Source organism: Anser anser (assembly GCF_964211835.1).
Source record: "Anser anser genome assembly, chromosome: 1".
NCBI classification, from domain to species: Eukaryota; Metazoa; Chordata; class Aves; order Anseriformes; family Anatidae; genus Anser; species Anser anser.
In genome coordinates, this window is record NC_139720.1 from 93,180,996 (window position 1) to 93,198,412 (window position 17,417).

The 17,417-nt window shown below is 39.6% G+C and overlaps 1 protein-coding gene and 1 long non-coding RNA gene across 4 annotated transcripts in view; one reads left to right on the plus strand and one right to left on the minus strand.

Annotated features, from left to right (window-relative positions):
- LOC310892988 overlaps nt 1–17,417 on the plus strand; it is a 106,794-nt gene that overhangs the window by 67,330 nt on the left and 22,047 nt on the right. The gene's annotated exons all lie outside the window — the stretch shown is intronic.
- The window catches only part of LOC310892987 (uncharacterized protein), a 592,327-nt gene continuing 575,661 nt past the window's right edge, over nt 752–17,417 (minus strand). For 2 of the 3 annotated variants that reach the window (XR_014578609.1, XR_014578610.1), the window contains exon 11: nt 756–15,522. Coding sequence is in view for 1 of the 3 variants with exons in the window: in XM_083821351.1 (XP_083677477.1) it covers nt 13,294–13,552 (259 nt within the window). In the remaining 2 variants the exon portion in view is untranslated. Of the gene's footprint in view, nt 15,523–17,417 lie in introns of all 3 variants that reach the window. The other variant, XM_083821351.1, reaches the window with a different exon arrangement.

Genomic DNA, 17,417 nt, shown 5'->3' on the forward strand with positions numbered 1-17,417 from the left:
TTCTGTAAATCCTTAAGCTAATCTATTGTCCATCTCCTTTATACCCAGTACTCTGCTCTTCTTTTTCTCTGTTTTCAAGCTGAACAATTCTATTTTCCGCTCCACCAAAATGAGAGTCAAAAGTCTTTGATTTATACTCTCAGTTCTCTCATTTACAGATAGTACCATTGCAGAGATTTTTGACTATCCATTTTGCTTTCAGGTAAGGTTAAAAGTGCTCTGGATCTTGACAGCTCTGCAGCAGCAGTAGGCTCAGGAGAGCTGCGAGAATGAGTCATGTGTCCTCTAGTGGCAAGCGGGGAGGAATTCATATTCTCAAGCTGTATGAGGTGGTTTGCTCCTCTTTTATTTCAAAAACAAGAGTTATACCCTGGTGTTCTTGCACACTGAATTGATCAGCAAAGCCACCAGTTTTAGGTCGGGAAAAAAGGAAATATGTTTTGAAGCAAAAACAAATGCGTCACATCCTTTCCAGTATGAGTATGACCACACTTGCCTCAGTCTTTCTCAAAGATTGCTTCTCTTACCTTCACCTCCAGCACCTGCTTGAAGTCACTGTTAGCTGGGTGCCCAGATGAAGGAGAGCACACCCCTTCACTTACACGCTCCTTGGCCAGCAAACTGGTTTCTGCCTGTGGTCCCCCAGAAGTATAGAGTACAAGCTCCCTGCTGAGAACAGTTATTTATGTTGTAAGCATAACTGTATAAGCTTCTTACTGCAAAGCCAAGACCCTTTGGTTGACCAGACTTTCCTAGTAATGGGTGGCAGACCATTTGTAATAAACTCTCAGAATCCTATTGAATGTTGATAGGAATTAAGCACTTAACACATCCTTTCTGCTTCTGCTTGCTTTATCCTGAGGCAGAGATTTTTTGCTCAGGCAGGATTCAGTGCTTCTAAGGGTGTTTTTTTGTCGTTTTTTTTTTTAGTTGTTGTTGGGTGTTTTCTTTTTCGTGTTAAGAAAACAAAGAAATAATAATAATAATAAAAAACCTTACTTTCCTTTCCACTGAGTTTATAAATGTAAATGCCAGAAGGGTTCAGGTTTCCAGTCTATATTTTTTTTCCTAGTGAGACTCTTAAAAATGTATTTAGCTATACTCAGAATATAAACTACAATATGGAAGATCAAGGTGTTTTTTTTTTTTCCATTTGTGACAACCCAAGATTTATGTTCATTACACTAATTCATTTAAAAATAATTTCCCTGTATTTAAAAGGGTTAATAAAAGCAATAAAAGTGGCAATGCTTTACTGACAATGGTAGCATTCACCAACCCCACATGAGTGGTGGTATTAATTCTATGCTGATACATGTGGTGAGAAGGAAAGGAAATTTTTTACAGCTTTTATATTTCTGAGATTTTTCTTGCAATCAACACTCAGCCAAGCTGGAGATAAGATGGCAATGCTGTATTCCTTTACATCCTGCCAGCTGTATGGCACCTCAGGTTAATGCAGCCTACCTCCAGGACACCAAATGTATCAGTCTGTTTGAGACCCAGCTGCCAGCACTAATGTCAGGAAGCTGAGTGGAAGACTGGGCATAAGGCTTCTTTTAGGCTGGCAGTCAGAGAAAAAGCTCTTTCCAGAGATTTTCTTGGAGGAAAAATTATTTTGTAACATTATTGGAAGGCGACAGGAAGGGTCAGAAGTGAAATGAGATAGCAATTTGTTGGCAATATGGGGAAAATGCTGCCCATGGACTTTGAAGTGGGAAACATTTCTTAAAAGCAGACCAGATGGAAGCTGACCATTTTGATGCTTGCAGGACACAAAATAGACAGATTGTCAATTACCTAAAGGACTGCACAATTTGTCAAATATGAGTTGGACAAGCGAAAGAGAAGTTAATAGTATCAGGGAGTTCAATGAACAAGTCAGCCTGGCTGTGTGAAAATCTCTAGCAAATATACTGTTCTTAAGCATATTTTTAATCCCAGATAAAATATTTCAGTTAACAGTGGTGTTTTTTTCTTGGTCTTGTTGTTAAGCTGAGTTTCCCAAGGAAACGTGGTTTAAGCACTAAGATCATCTGCCTATGTTTTGGTGTCTTAATAAATTTTCAATCAATTGGCCTTTTTTGACAAAGGAACAGGTATCTGAGACACCATCACTTCTTGCACAGTTAGTGCATATAGACAGTTTGATATAGAAGACAATCTCTTGCTAATGTTTCCTTGTTGCAGTATGAGCACAAACTCTATCAGGCATCAGTGAGTCTGCACTGGTGCACTTTGTGATGAGAAACAAAGCCAGACAAAGGCAAGTTTTATTCTTTGTCCAGTTAATATAGTGGCTTTATTTTTCCAGAACCTACAAAATTCAATAGCCAGACTCAGCTGCAGTATATGCAAAAAGACTGTCAAATTTACAACAGAACATACATTAACAAACTAATACACAAACAGAAAAACTAATTCCTATTTGTTATTATTACTTCATATTTAAAAGATTTTAAAAATGCTATGGTGCAGACTTCTGTAGGAATCCAAGCAGCTAATGAAGAAATTGCCTGATTCATTTTCTACTGAATTCAACCACAGCATTTTCTTGGCCTCAAATATGTTACTATGTTGGGCCATTGTCAGTGATGTTACATGGGAAGCACATAACAGGTAAACTTGTAATGTTGGACATAAACCATAAAAAAAACTTGAATTGATATATTTTTCACCAAAGAAATCAGGCCAGAGGGTCTCAGAACAGCCTAATATATAAAAAAAGGATATTTATGCATGCACACATGGGCAGGTAATAGTAAAAAATGTATACTGATGGATCATTTTGTTATGTCTGACAATTACACAATTATGGCTGCAACAGCAAGGGGAGATATTAGTCAGAGACTGATATTGAACAGGACATCAGTCTGACCTAGACCCAATACAAACTGAAAACATTTTAAATAGCAGTAATTTTCAGCAAATGGAGCGAGGGTGGATGTGTGTATGCTTGTGCAGGTATGTGTACATGTGTATGTGCATGCATGTGTGTGTATGTAATATATTCGAGACGATTCAAATGGATGTTAGACTGCAGGCCAGTTGCTTATAGGTTTAGAAAAATCTTGGAATAAACATCAACAAAACATCAACAAGAATCCTGTGGGATTATCCATCCAAACACAATCCCTGGGGCATCACAAACATCTTTGCATAAAGCAAGACCAGCTGGCAGAAAGGAAGGATCATTTTCTCTTATTTATTCTTGTATAAGATCTGGTTTGATTGAACTTATTAGCTATAAAGAAAGGCTGACTAGAAATATAAGGCATGACTGTATGCAACAAGAGGCAGAGGTCATATAAATTCTGCATATTCTGAATTCCACAGGAAACACCCCTCCAGAGGACCCCACTCACCAGCTTCAGGGACAACAATGATTAAAATGGATGAAGAAAATACAAAGACAGAAGCAGTAGCAAAGAATGTCAAATGTATTCTGAGCTGGCTGCTAGCAATCAAGTTAGTACATTGCCCCCTATCAGCTGGAAATTGAGTTTTCCCTCGACAAAGCAGGCTATGTGCACTTTCCTGGTCTACTGCAGTGGAAAGTTCAATAAACTCCAGAAACCAAGTTGCAATTCCAGACGAACGATATATTCATAAACTACCCCAGATCATTCTAAGAGCACTTTTCTAATTTATTTGAGACACAGCCTTATTGAAATCTTTGTCCCAAGGCATCTTTAGACTCTCAATAAGGTCTAGGGGGTTATTTAAAAATATAGATATTAGAGACCACATGAGTACGGTGGATATTCCACGATGTCTGTCCTAAGGCTACAAACCACCATGCTGTTCCATCTAGCAAAAAATTATAAAGGAGTCATCAAACTCAGACCTCACTGAAATCAAAAGTAAGAGAGAAAAAAGCAAGGTTGAAATGACTGCATTTTATATACTGTCCACTTACATACTAAAGTATTCATTTAAAAAGGGAGGAACAAAAGAAAAAAGTAACTGAGGGGAAAAAGACCTGAGGGACAAAAAAAAAGAATGGTTTAGTCTGTGGATCTCAAAAGACACAGTGACAAAATCCAGATACAGAGTGCTGAAGGAGCTCTTCTAAGATAGTGTGAGAAAACCACTTTCTTTCTATTCGAGATGATATTGCCCACAAATCTACAATGCATTTCTCTGCAAGCACAGACCAGACCCTGGCAAATTGAATTAGATGTAGGGGGTATGGGGAGGAGGTATGGATGGCAGACTGTCAGCCTGAGCACATCAGTCGACCAGCCGTGGTTCACTCACCTGCCGCTTGCAATGCCCTCCACCCAGGAGGTACTTCACATGAAAGCAAATGAGGTGTTAGCTGACTTAAGCAGTGCAGAGGTCACTGCTGATGAAAAACTAGTGAGCAGGAATTCAAAGGAGCAGCGTGACAGGATTGCTATGGTGTGACAGGAGTGAAAGGAGTTGAGCATGCCGCATGCATCTATTCCTGAAAAACAATACAGAGGGAGGTGAAGAGGCTCAGCTGTTTTGCATATAACCTAAGGAAAGAGGACCCAGCAAAAGAGGACCTAAGAAACGAAAAGCAGCTTGTGCAGAAGAGATGACAGCGGTGATGCATTTTCTGCTGAGCTTCGTGCCACCATTTGCTCAGGTCATGGGGTCCCAGGGAGGTAGTCCCACAGCTGTGGTCCCGCATGACACATTGTGTGCTGGCACAGGGGGTTCACTGTATCCACGACCAAATTTCATGAAAAGAGAAATCACATAGGCAAGGAAATTGCTGTGAAAACACATTCACTTTCCGGAAAGCAGAGGAAGCTGATAAGTGAGTGTGAAGGGTAAGAAGAAACTCTCAGGCACACTTTGGAACAAGGTGAAGCTTAAGTCTGCTCGAAAATTTTCTGTTGCCTTTATTTTGTGACAGAAAACAAGGGCTTCAGCTAGTTTATGTATTCATAAAACTGAATGATTTTTATTAAACAGCTTCATGTTGTTAGAAGGGGTTTAGAAGAAGATAAAATTTTCCATGTGACTGAAAAGACTGCAAACACTTCTTGATTGCTCTTAATGTTGTCTCAGTTGTAAAGAGCTGCCAAAATTTTCCCTATCACCTCCATGATTGAGTACAGAAATGGACCATAAGCCAATGAAATCTATTTTAAACAAAGCCTTGTAGTCAACACTGCCAAAACATATCTTTATCATTAAAATAATAAATAATATTAACAAAATATGCAAAAACAGTAAAGCTCTCCCTGTTTTGGCCCAACTCAGGGAAAATACAAGTCAAAATACCTGAGTGACCTTTTGAAAATATTTTAGGCTAAAAAAATATGAAGCTTGAAATTGAAATCATATCCTGCTCCTTAGTTAGTGTCACTGGGTAGACAGAAAGACCAAACCACTTGTTTTGAGATCTGGAAAAGAATGCAAGTAATAAATATCAACTTCTTTTATTTCTCCTTAAACAAACAGCTCAATGTTTCAGCCTACAAATCTCAAGCCTCCTTCAATCCTTGGAAGCCAAATTTTATCTAAAGACTCAGGACGTGGATGAAATCAAGATATAATTTCTGTCTTATCCTGATGTCTATACCAAGAATAGCCCTCACTTGATCCAGAAGAACAGCTTATGGCTCCAAGACTTGAATACTTTCCCTGTTGCTCACTAACATCCTTTGCTTCCAGGAAATCAGGTTCCTTCTGCCAATTGAGTCCATCATCATCACTCATCCACACTGTTTTACTAATCTAGGAGACTTTTGTTACTGGGCGTATCACCACCCCGAGTTGGTGTTTAACCTCCTTTCTGCCAGGCCATGGGTCTGGGATTCAAGAGTACACGTGCCTTTAGAGTTTTGGAGGGGCAGGAAACCGAGGAGTGAAAGGGTCAGCAGGATATATTTCTTCCATGCTCCATTGTGCTTTATGTTGTGCTTGCCACAAAGAGATTTCTGTTTTTGTTGTTGTTGTTGTTGTTTTGTTTTTTGCTTGCTTGTTTGTTTGTTTTTTTTTCTAGAATAGCACCTTTAGTTTCCCAAATAACTTCTAAAAATGACAGGATTTGGTATAAATTATCCATTCCTGAAATGAAAAATCAAAAATAAAATATTCACTATATTGTAACACAATATAACAGAGTTTAACTGCTGCTGCTGTAATAGATAGCTATTGTACTGCCCAACTCACACTTCTTTTCTAGCACATTTACTGATGGGTCACAAGTTCTAGGAAGGCATTGCATTATGTATGGCTGAATGTAGGCTCTTGGGTCTCTGAGTTTGGCTCCTTTGAACTCTGCTGCTGACATCTCTTCTGTTTTCAAACTTGTATTTCTGAAAGACATGTCTAACATCTTAATTCATGACTATATTTCCTTCTTTGCTGAAAAAGGGGAGTGGTATTAGGAGGAAGGAAATATTTGTCTTACAGAGTTTTGAACCATAGTGAAATAATATTACAATGCAGCTTTTGTTCACTGGACCTCCCAAATAGATACATCACCAGGAGGAGGACGTCCCGTGTTAAGGCAGATAAGATGAAAATATTCCCAGGTGCATGAAGTAAGTCTTTCATTAAGCTCAGCAGGCCTTAGAGATGCTCTTTGTAAAAGATGAGTATCAGTTTCTACATAGATAGATATCAATGTAGACACTTAATCTTTCCAGCCCACCTGCATGCAGTGTTTGTTAACTGAAATGCGTAAGCCCCTTCCAGTTCCCTCCTTTGTTCTACTCAAAATTTCCAAGTTTTTTTGTTTGTTTGTTTAATTGGTTTGGTTGGTTTGGTTTATTTATTTACTGTTTGCATGCACTTCCTTCCATGCATTGTTTTGCTAACTCATTCTCAGGCCTAGCTACATTGGCTTTGGTTGTGTTGCCATTGAGCTTCAACATATATAAAATTATTCAAATATGGAAGTGTTTTCAGACAAAGAGTCTGTTGCCATCAGATGACCATGACAATTTAGGGTGAAGAAGTTCTCATGTAGGAGAGAATTCTTGAAAGGAACAGAAAAAGGTAAGAAAGGAACATTGCTATAGTTCTAAGAGCAGGGCTGGACCTTTTCTGGGGAAAAAGGGAATTAAACCAAAAGCCGTTAAGAACAGAGTTTGGCAGATTCATTTTTGTATCTCTTCAGCTTTTGCTGCATACCAGAAATCTCTGCAAAGAGTGAGATTCCATTAAGTTGAAAAGTACAATTTTGTTCTTTCCTATTTGCAAAGATCCAGTCACTGCCCTGTCCCCATAAAATGACATAAAAAGGAGTCCTGCCCCAAGTCTTCTCAAGCACAAATTATGCATTTAGCTCTCAGAATACCATGTCCAGGGTCCAGTCCCCCAGTTTAGGTCTCTGTTTCCAGTCATTGCATCAAAATGACAAGGCCTATAAGGGTGATGATACTGAAATCATTAGCTTGGAATGGTGTTGCACCATACAGTCCCTTTTTTGTCCCTAAGTAGCTGTCTGAAATCTTGAGAATCTCAATCTTTCATATGATGGGGACTTGTTATCTAGAAAGTTAACTTGTTTCAGAAAGAGGTCATACTTTTCTCTACGTTCAGGAGGTGTATTATTCTATGTCACAAGTTTCATGAAAACTGCTGTTGGTTAATTAGGTGGCACCTTGCTTAGGTCTCACACGTTTTGCCATCCTCACTTTTAGCTGTTAGTCTCTCTAGTCAGGTTTCATTTACACTGCACCCAGTGACCAGGTATCTATGGGCCAGCTTGGGGAAACCCAGGGAAAATTAGCTATTGAAAGGCCTCCTACAGACTGCCCAGCTGTTCCCATTTGCCTTTCCCTTCTCTGCATTGTTTCTGTGTACTTTTCACTCATGGTTTTGCATTTGCTTCTGTTTTGCTCTCACTGGCAGCAGATATCTGGGTCTGGTCACTGACAATTGAATGAGAGAAAATACTCTTCCCTCTAGGATTATTCCCATTGCTGAGTGCATGGGAGTCTACTGCCTGGGTAGTTTCCTTTTCTTTAGCCATGTAACAGTCAATGTATTTTGCTCTGGCTGCCTCATTTTTGGAAGCTTGCTTCAGACTTCATTGAGTTTATTGCCCACACTGTGTCAAACTGCAGTTCATTATTGTCGTCATTTTATTAAAATAGTCCCTAAGTGCACCAGATTCTGAATGCTTGACTGCAATACTCTGTGGAGATCTATGTTATTTTCGTATTGGTCAAAGCCAACAGTAAAGCTGCCATTAGCAACCAAGCTAATGCCTTTGTGAAGTGCTGCCATGCTTTCCCAGTGCCTGGCATTTAGTTGTTGGCTCTTGAATGCTGTGTCTCAACACTGGGTACATATTGGTTTTCCATAGTAGAGGTAAAATGGACCTCTATTGCAGAGGAAGTGGCATTAAGCTGAAATCCAGATCTATATTTACAGCTTCGTGCATTCCGTATAAATTTTGTGTTGTTTTCTGATCTGAAAAGGACAGCAATGTTTTTGGCCTTTATGTCATATATTAAACTGCACAATATTAAATAGAAAGGGGAAATGTATATGAGTGGAGAAGTGATCTTTAATATGTAAAACATGCTTCTTGCATTCTTCAAATCTATAGCAGAGATACTTTCGAGTTTATGTGTGGCACAACAATTCATAAGTTTGTGTATTTTAATGCCAGGCTCTTAGAGATGTTTGTTACAATGAAATGCAGATTCACAAGAACTCTACAGCAAAGTAAAAGAAAGTCAAAGGGAAACTGGAAACAGCATTTGTGATTAGTAAGGCATGACAACGTGCAGGTCTTTTGCAGTTGTAAGCCAGTCCTGTGAAGTAGAAGCTAAATGCAAAAGTTTTACCATTTGTGTTTTGTTGATATTTTATTGTTTCATACAGCCTTAGCTATAACACTCTGGAGCATTTGAAAATTCGTCATGCCTTTATGTTGAGCTTTTCCAGGGAAAGTGGGAAAACATATGTACAATAGTGTTTATCTTGTGTGTGAATGACTGTTCCTGAAGTATAGGCATACTGAGAATCTCGTTTTGGTGCAAGTGAAACTCTTTAGATAATTATGTCTGGGTATTTTTAATAGCTCTTGGTAATATCTTATCCCCTTCCACTCTAAGTGTCTTTGAAAACCCTCCAAGTACTCCAGGGAAATGCTTTGGAGTAGAGCTGTATGTGTAACAGCTTCAGGAGTTATCCAGAAAAACTTCAGATAATAAAAAAAGTTCAAACCATGGACTTCACAATCTCCTACAATCAAGAGCTAGTGGTTTTATTACAGAACTTTTATGGAGAACTATAAATATGCAACCTCCTTACCAAACTCACTATAAAGGAATTCATTTTGTTAACTTTTTGGGACAAAGTACTACAGCTTAATCATTGAGTAGTGCCAGTAAGCTGAGTGTGAGGAAACAAATCATTACCTCAATCATATTAGCAGCATCCAAGTGAATAAACTGGCCAAATCTAGTGTTTGAGGCTCTGCCTCAAGCAAACAGAATCAAGCTATTAATGTAAACAAAAATGTTATATTTGTTTAACAGGTCAGCCTTCAGATTAATCAAAGAGCAGAACCTTATAAGCATAATTTTGCTTCCATATCTTGTAAAAAAAATTTACAGTCATAATAATAGATTTCTTTCCCAGAGACTGATTTTACAGCAATTCCAAGTAATTACACACATCTGGTGATAACTTTAAAAACTGCAGTTATAAAAGGATCTGAGCTATAGACTACAGATTCCCTGTGCTATAATAGATCAGGTTTTGGCGCCACATCCACTGTGACACCCTTTAAAGGACAAACACTGCTGCAAATTTGGAAGGAGTCAGCTGTAAATTTATTTATAACATTATTATTATTAACATCTGTGTTACAGAGATCTTAATTTCCCCAATGACGGAAAAGCAGCATGAAAGATTTTGCTGCACATCTCTAATTAAGTTCAACCCAGTTACAGCAGCGTTGTATGGTAGAAATTTAACATCACCATGTCCTTGATTGGGCTGACAGTAAATCATCACAGATACATTTTTTTACAGTAGTTTTCAAAAGTGTCCTTCCCCCTCTTGTATTTACATTTGTATAGAAAGCAGTCATATACATTGCAGAAACCTGCGAAGTAGACATTTTTTTATCATATAGTTCAGAAATCAGCTGCATGGTCTTCACTATCTCATCAAACCCTGATCACTAATCCATCTTCCCTGCATTGATTCAAACATCCCAGACAGATTGGTAGTGTCATACAGCTGTCATTTTTAAAGAAATCCAGCAGAAATCCTTGGGAAAGAAGGGTTTCCTTTCTTTCCCCAAACAAAGATTCCCTCCTCCCCTCAGTATTTCAGGGATGATGCTCAGTCATGACAATGGTTGTTACTGAGTTAGTGGCAGAATTAGCATTTGCCACTTCTCATACCTGCACACAGAGAAATGGGAACCTAGGGAACCGTGTGTTTCCAGCGTATCAAGACGGGTTGGCAGTGCTTGTGTTTATTCCCAGTTATTTATCTTGCCATTACGCTCTTATCTGAAAGCCTCACAATCTTCCGAATCCTCAGTGCAACCCTGTGAGATAAAGGACTATTGTCCCCTGTCACAGGTTGGGCAACTAAAGCCAAAATTTGCAAAGGCATTTAGTGTGTTGCATGCTGTCAGAGACAGACAAGGAGAGATAGGGAGGAAGGAGGAAAGGTTACCAATTCTGAGTGCTGTAGCAGTTCAGTTGCAATCCTAGGCCTGACCTCATTAAATTATGAAGCCATAAGGACTCCCGATAGTGGATGCTGCCTAATTTATATACCTGGCACTGAGAGGAAAAGAGATAGCAAGGGCTCCCAAGGGTGCCCTGGTACTCAGGGCTATGAGCTTGAACCATTTCTACCTTGTGCTGGAAAGGTAGGACCCTGAGGATACAGCACCATTGGTGTACTTCTGGAGCTTCTCCTCTCTTGGCTTGCCATGGTGTGATGTATGTATATTGTGCTTCGTAGCTGTTGGAATTTCAAGTAGAGTTTTATGAGCTAGCATCTCATGGCTTATCAGCCAGTTTCCTTATCCAGGAGATCTGGAACTGAGGTGATGGACCAACGGCTGTGATTGAGCATTTCTAGCTGTGCTTTATTTTCTTGTACAAAGCGGTCCTTCTCTGCCAGTACCCCTGAGATTAGACCTCCCCTTCTACACAAGGAATGTATTGGAAAAAGGGGGGGAACAGCTTTGACACAGAGCTTAACTTCAGCTCATGGTACCACTGGGATCTAGGTAGATTCATGCAGAGCCCCAGTGGCACTGAAATCTCCAACAGTTGGATCTTTACCGCCTGATGCCCAAAGGGATCATCATCAGCTGTTGGGAAGCATGACTGTTTTGCCTGATGAGGTAGTTATAAGATTTTGAGTGAAAATAGCTCCTGCAACTCAGAGAGGCAGAGTCACAAAAAAATCATACCACAGCACAGTGCCTGGGAACCCAGGCTAGACAGTCCCCCAGCTGCTAGGTGGATTTATATTTTTCGTAGTTGAGGAAAGAGATGGAAAGTTGTACATTTGTGATTTTGTGTACCAGATAAAGCTACCAGAAATCATCTGGGAGGGGAGCAAAGAGGGAAGCTGCATGACTTTGTAGCCGTCCCTTGAATAAGATGTGAGGCATCAGGCTTTGTAAGTAGAGGTAGAGGAAGATCAGTCAGGCAAAATGTCTGACTTAAGATGCAGACACACATGCTTATCAATCATATGTGCAGAACAGAAAATGGCCTTTTGTGCATGTGTGTGTTTGTGTTGGGGAATCCAGAATTTGGAAATCTCTGTGTAAAAAATCATTATTTTAATTTAACCTGGCAAGTAATAATTCCATTCCTAAGTCAGAACAAAATCCTTCTGCCGTACAGTCAACCCCTGCCTACTGGGTCACAGTGGTGGAGTAATAAAACAGAAAATATTTCAAAACGCAGTTAAAAGCATATTCTAAAAATGTTGTTAGACTCTTTCTTCTAGTGTAGTCTCCCTGAAAAGCCAGACACCTTACTAGCATCAGTCCAATTACAGGACTCCGATGGAAATGGAAATTATAGGTAATAATTTTAGAAATAGCCCCAGGATGCATTGTGTGTGTCTCCGAGCCAGGAAAACCCCAAAGGGCATGAGTCTGGAATATAGTACCTGGCTCATTCCCAGGCAGAAAGCTGCAGTCTTACTGAAGACCTGACAGACACACTGCAGCACAAGTGGCACTTATCCATTCAGATCTGATTCTGAAAAATAATTTGGGTTCATGAGAGCAAAAATAGTAGACGTCCTGGGGATGAGTCCTAAGTGTCATTGAGGCTCTGCATATCACACTGAGGTGATTTCTTTGTTATTATCATTTTATGCAGTGATCTACAACCTGTTTTAGCAGTGACCTGAAGAGCTATGGTAGTTCATAGGATGAGTAGTCCCATGCAAAACATCGGACTTGTATGGTCCACAAGATCACAAGTGCACATAAAATGTTGGTAGGTTATGGCCCCAGGAACAGTGCTCATCTTTAATGACTGGAATGCCTTTCATTATGAAAAAGGATGTTGTCTAATGGCTGTTTTCTGAGGGGCAACCAGACAGTACAATATGTACTTATCTGTTTATGGTCATGCTTTCAACGCTATTCAACAAATCAATACTAGAGGAGTTGTCTTCCTCCTTTCTGTTTCTTAACTTTCATTGCTCCAGTTTGAAGCAACATGGAGGAGAGAGACGGAGTCACTTAACACCTGAGTTTTGGAACCATGTCTTGTAAATCTCAGCAGCCAGCCGGCAGCTGACATCATCTAATAAGAATGATTCTTTCCTGCAAATCGCCAAGGTCTTTCTTCTGGGTTCTGCTAATGCTAGCATACTGCTTTGGAAAGACTGTCAGGGAAAAATATATGTTAGAAAATAATAGCAGGAAGGGAAATAGTATTGGCTGCAAACCTGTCAACCAAAATCAGATGTTAGCTTCTCTTTCTTGCTTCCAATTTAGTAGAAACATGCTAAGGATTTGAAAATGTAACTTTTCATCAAATATGATCTTATTTTTCACTCCCTAAGTTAAAAAGTGCCATTACATTAGCGCTCCCTCTCTTTTGAGTTTCTAAAGTGAAAGGAAAGAGAACTTATTAATAGGCTGCAAACATAACAGCACGATAGTCATTTGTACACCTGACGCTTCCTTTTCCTCTCCTACCCTCCCCACTCCTCATTCAAATCCACAAAGGTCTTTTTTCACATCAAGCATACGTGAACATTTTGTCTGGTCAAACTATTTTTTGCAGGCACCAATAATTCTGCCTGCTGGTAAACTTTCAATACACAAAAAGCTGGACATACTCTTTATCTACATCTTATTTGTTTGTTTTTGTTGTTATTGAGTGGCATTTTTTTGTTGTTGTTGTTTGCTTGTTTTAGATGAAAGAACAAAACTGAAAGCTCCACAGGGGGCAAGGAGAAAAGTTGTCTGTGTAGATCCATGAGTTTTGCTTCTTCCATGAAATCCTCCATCTCAGCACTCCCTTCAGCACTGTAGGTCCGGAGGCACACAGCACAACTTATCAGATTTCTCATGATGTTCGAAGTTCTCCTTAGGGTCCAGCTGTGGGAAGCAGGCAAATTGTGTGGGAAATTCAGATTTCTTTTCCTTTTTCTCAAAGCATATTACAAGCATTTTGGGTCTAAGAGAACTGCCTAAAACTATGACACAAGTACACTGCTCTTGACTGGAGACAGAAGGCAAATTAAAAATGTATATGATTTTAAAACCTTTATGAACTTTAACCCGACATCCTGGTTAACCTGATGTCTGGCTCTGACTGAGCCAGAAAGTGTTCACAAATGATTTGTTAGTGCTTGCATTTGGCAGTCCTGAGCAGACAAGTAGGCAGACATCTAAAATTTAAAAGATGTGATTCACAAGAGACAGCCACAACTACATACACACTGCATAGCAAGGGAAGCTGGCTTGAGGCCCTGTGTTCTCTGTATAAATTGCAAAAGGGAATGAAATTCAGAGTAAATGCACAGACTTTTTGATTAAATCAATCTATTGCCACTATCCAATGCGTCTTGTGTTCTCTTTTATTGCAGCACATTACCCAGCAATAGTTGATACCATAAATGATCTATACAGTCTTCTGGAGCTCTGGGTGAAATAAGGACAGACTGGTTTCATTATCATCAAATTCTACTTTTTTTTTTTACTTTTTTTTTTAAACTTCAATCAGGCCTTAACATCCATTTAAAGGTCTTTTATTATTATTATTATTATATTTATTAGATGGGAAAGTAAAGGAATTCATCCTGGAGATGCTCACATAATTGTGAATGAGGTAGGTATAGAGTGAAGCTGAAGTGGATTCCATGTTAAAATAAAATTCCTGTACAGGGGACCTACCTGCGATGAAAAAAATAGCAAAGGATAGACAGCTAGATTCCTATGTTCTTTTACTCTTCTATGCCCTTATCTCTCATTCATCAACTTGCCTGGTAGGGAACAGGCCATTGTTTAATTTAGTGATGCAGTCTGCTAGCCCTGCTGTCAGGACCTGTAGACAACATCGTAAATTAAAACATACATTTAGGGAATTGGTGCAACAGGCCATAGGATAGCTTCAGGCTCCTTTCAAAGGAACATGCAAATGTTCTTAACATTGTCCTGGCAAGCTGGTCACAGTCCTTTAATGCAGTAAAAGGAGAATAATCAATCCTGTATATATGACACACAGCACAGCATATGCAGGCACTCAGAGCTGTCCAAGTCCTCACTTGTCTAGATGTCTCTAGAGTTGCACAGATAGCCTGTCCACATATCTCATCCCCAAAATGTCAGTGAAAAATGTTCTGTAAAGTCATAAGCTCATTTAGGTTGGAGGCAGACAGTCTTCCTGGCCTAGTGCCCATCACAAAAGTAAACAAGAGATGCTGCAGAAAACTGCTGGCCATAAAATACACACATACACACATGCACACTCATATGTGCACACTCTTAGAAGAGGCAGCGAGACCTTTTAGTCTGGCTTTATCAATTCAGTAGTTCTGAAGAAAACCAGGCAAGACTTTTAGCATCAATAGTTAAACATCGTGCTCTGAGAATCAGTGTAGCAATCGCACTGTTTTACCCAAGTGGTTATATAGGGAAACCAAAACAAAGACAGAGCTGCAATGGACATATGTTTAAATCCCTCTTTGCAAAGAATGTTTGTTTGGTCTTTTGGTTTGGTGCTTTTCTGTTTGGTGCAATTATTTGTGCCCACACAAATCCCTCTTCTGAGGAGAAGCTGACATTTCTAGAATGACAAGCTACTTCCAGCCTTGCAGAAAAGGACCCGAGGGTGCTGGTGGACACCAGGTTGAACATGCTACAGCTATGTGCCATAGCAGCAGAGAAGGCTGGCAGCGTCCTGGGCTGCATGAGGAGGAGAGTTGTCCACAGGTAAAGGGAGGCAATCCTTCCACTCCAGTCAGTGCTGGTGAGGCCACACTTGGAGTGCTGGGTCCAGTTTTGTGATTCTGAGATTCTTGGTTTTGATTTTTTTTTTTCCTCCAGTCAGCTTGCTTTCACTCTCACTAGAAACAAGAAATGTGAAAGCAAAATTAAGTATGAAGGAAGATTTCAAAGGTATTTTACCATCTGAACCTGTTCCCTCTCTTCCCTTTCTGTTCCTTTTTCTCACAAAGGGCCCAATCAAGAAAAAGATGCTGAACATTTCCACTAATGCTCTGCACCTCTCATTCAATCCGAACATCCATGACTGAAGAACACCGTGTCCTACACACACACACACACACACACACACACACAGAGTCCAGGAATGTCTTCAAGAGAAACTGTTGTTGTCTACTGCACATCAACTCTATTTTTGACTTAAAGAAAAATAAATAAATAAATAAATCACGTTCTCCATCAGCTTTTCACTGATTGTCACTGGGAAGCTTTGTGAAGTACTTATGCACCAAAAAAAAGTCAGTTGGTCATTAGGTTCTGGCCCTCATTAGCAAAGATTTGGATGATGAAAAACTTTGACCAAATCTGGACATTTTTAAAATGATAGCCTAAAAGAAGAATAATCAGTCAATCAGCACTTCATTACTCATTGCCTTTCTCTTTCACACAGCTAGATGCTGCTGCTATTAACTCCCTTACTAGAAGTAGTCTCTTGTATCTATATTGAGTTTGAAATGCTGTTTTACCTGCCCAGAGTAAAAAAGAAAGTGCTGTATAGACCAGAGAGGCTCCTAGGTCTTCTTTAGGTTTGCTTTCCCCACTGTAGAGGGAAAGAAAGCCTTTGCGCTACCATTGCTTTGCAGATGACATCAGGAAATATTTCTTTTAGGATTCTTTTTCTTGGCTTCTGTACTGGCGATAATCCTTAATTTGCAATAAGCTATCTATGTGTGCTCTGCTCTGCTCTCTCTTGCCACATGGGCAAAGGTGTACCTTCAAAAGAGTATCTATATGGGACAACTCAGGCTAGCATCACCTAAAGTGACCGTGACAGCCAAATGGAATTGTGGCAGCAGTGCAGGCCAAAAGCTAAATAACATTTACAAAAACTAAATAAAGTTGCTAGGCCCAAAGGCAATGTGGAAGACAGCATTTGGCAATTGCTCTTTTTAAGGAGGTATATTTTAATGGTATTTTTATATCATGCAGATATTGCAAATACGAATTGCTCACCAGTGAACACTCATCTTGCAGAGATTCCAGCACTAACTAGAGCTTTCTCTCTCACATAAAAGGAATATATCATGGAAAAAATAGGACCATCTCCCACATGGTCAGGTTTTAGCAGAAATTAAAATCTTAAATATCTCCCATTTATTGCTCTCTTCTTAACCAGTGAAGTTAGAGAGCCTGGAAAGATGCCAGTCAGCAGCTAGCATACAGGAGAGTCACTGCCTTTTCTTGTTGTTTTTAAACACAGATTTCTTTATCTAGGTAACTGTGCTCATGCAGGATTGTCTTGAGTGAGGCAGAAGACCGTTATATTATATCTTTATCATATTATCACTTAAAATTCAGGAATGTCTTGGGGTCTCAGCCAGGCTGGGGCTCTTTTGTATGAGGCCCAGTGCAGACAGAGTTTATGAGCAGTCACAGGCTTTGCAGTTTTAGTCTGAGCATTTTTTTTTCTCTGAAAGCCATAGCTGCTGCATAGAGATTACTGCCTGAAAAATCTCACTTTATTTTTAAAGGAGTATGTTTCTCACCCACAGTGCCTGGAAATGAAAGTCCTAAATGCTCCAGCACCAGAAGACATATAAAAGACTGTAAAATGAAATTGTCTGCTTTCATGGTGTTAAGTCAATCCTGTGATTGATTGGGGAAAGGAGTGAGTGCGAGGAAGGAAAATTGTTATTCAGTATTTCTGAATTCTGGAGCTGGTCAGAACTGCAGGTCACTGCTCCTCCCCCCCATTCCAAAATTTAGCAATTTTAAACAGACACCATCTTAACCAGAC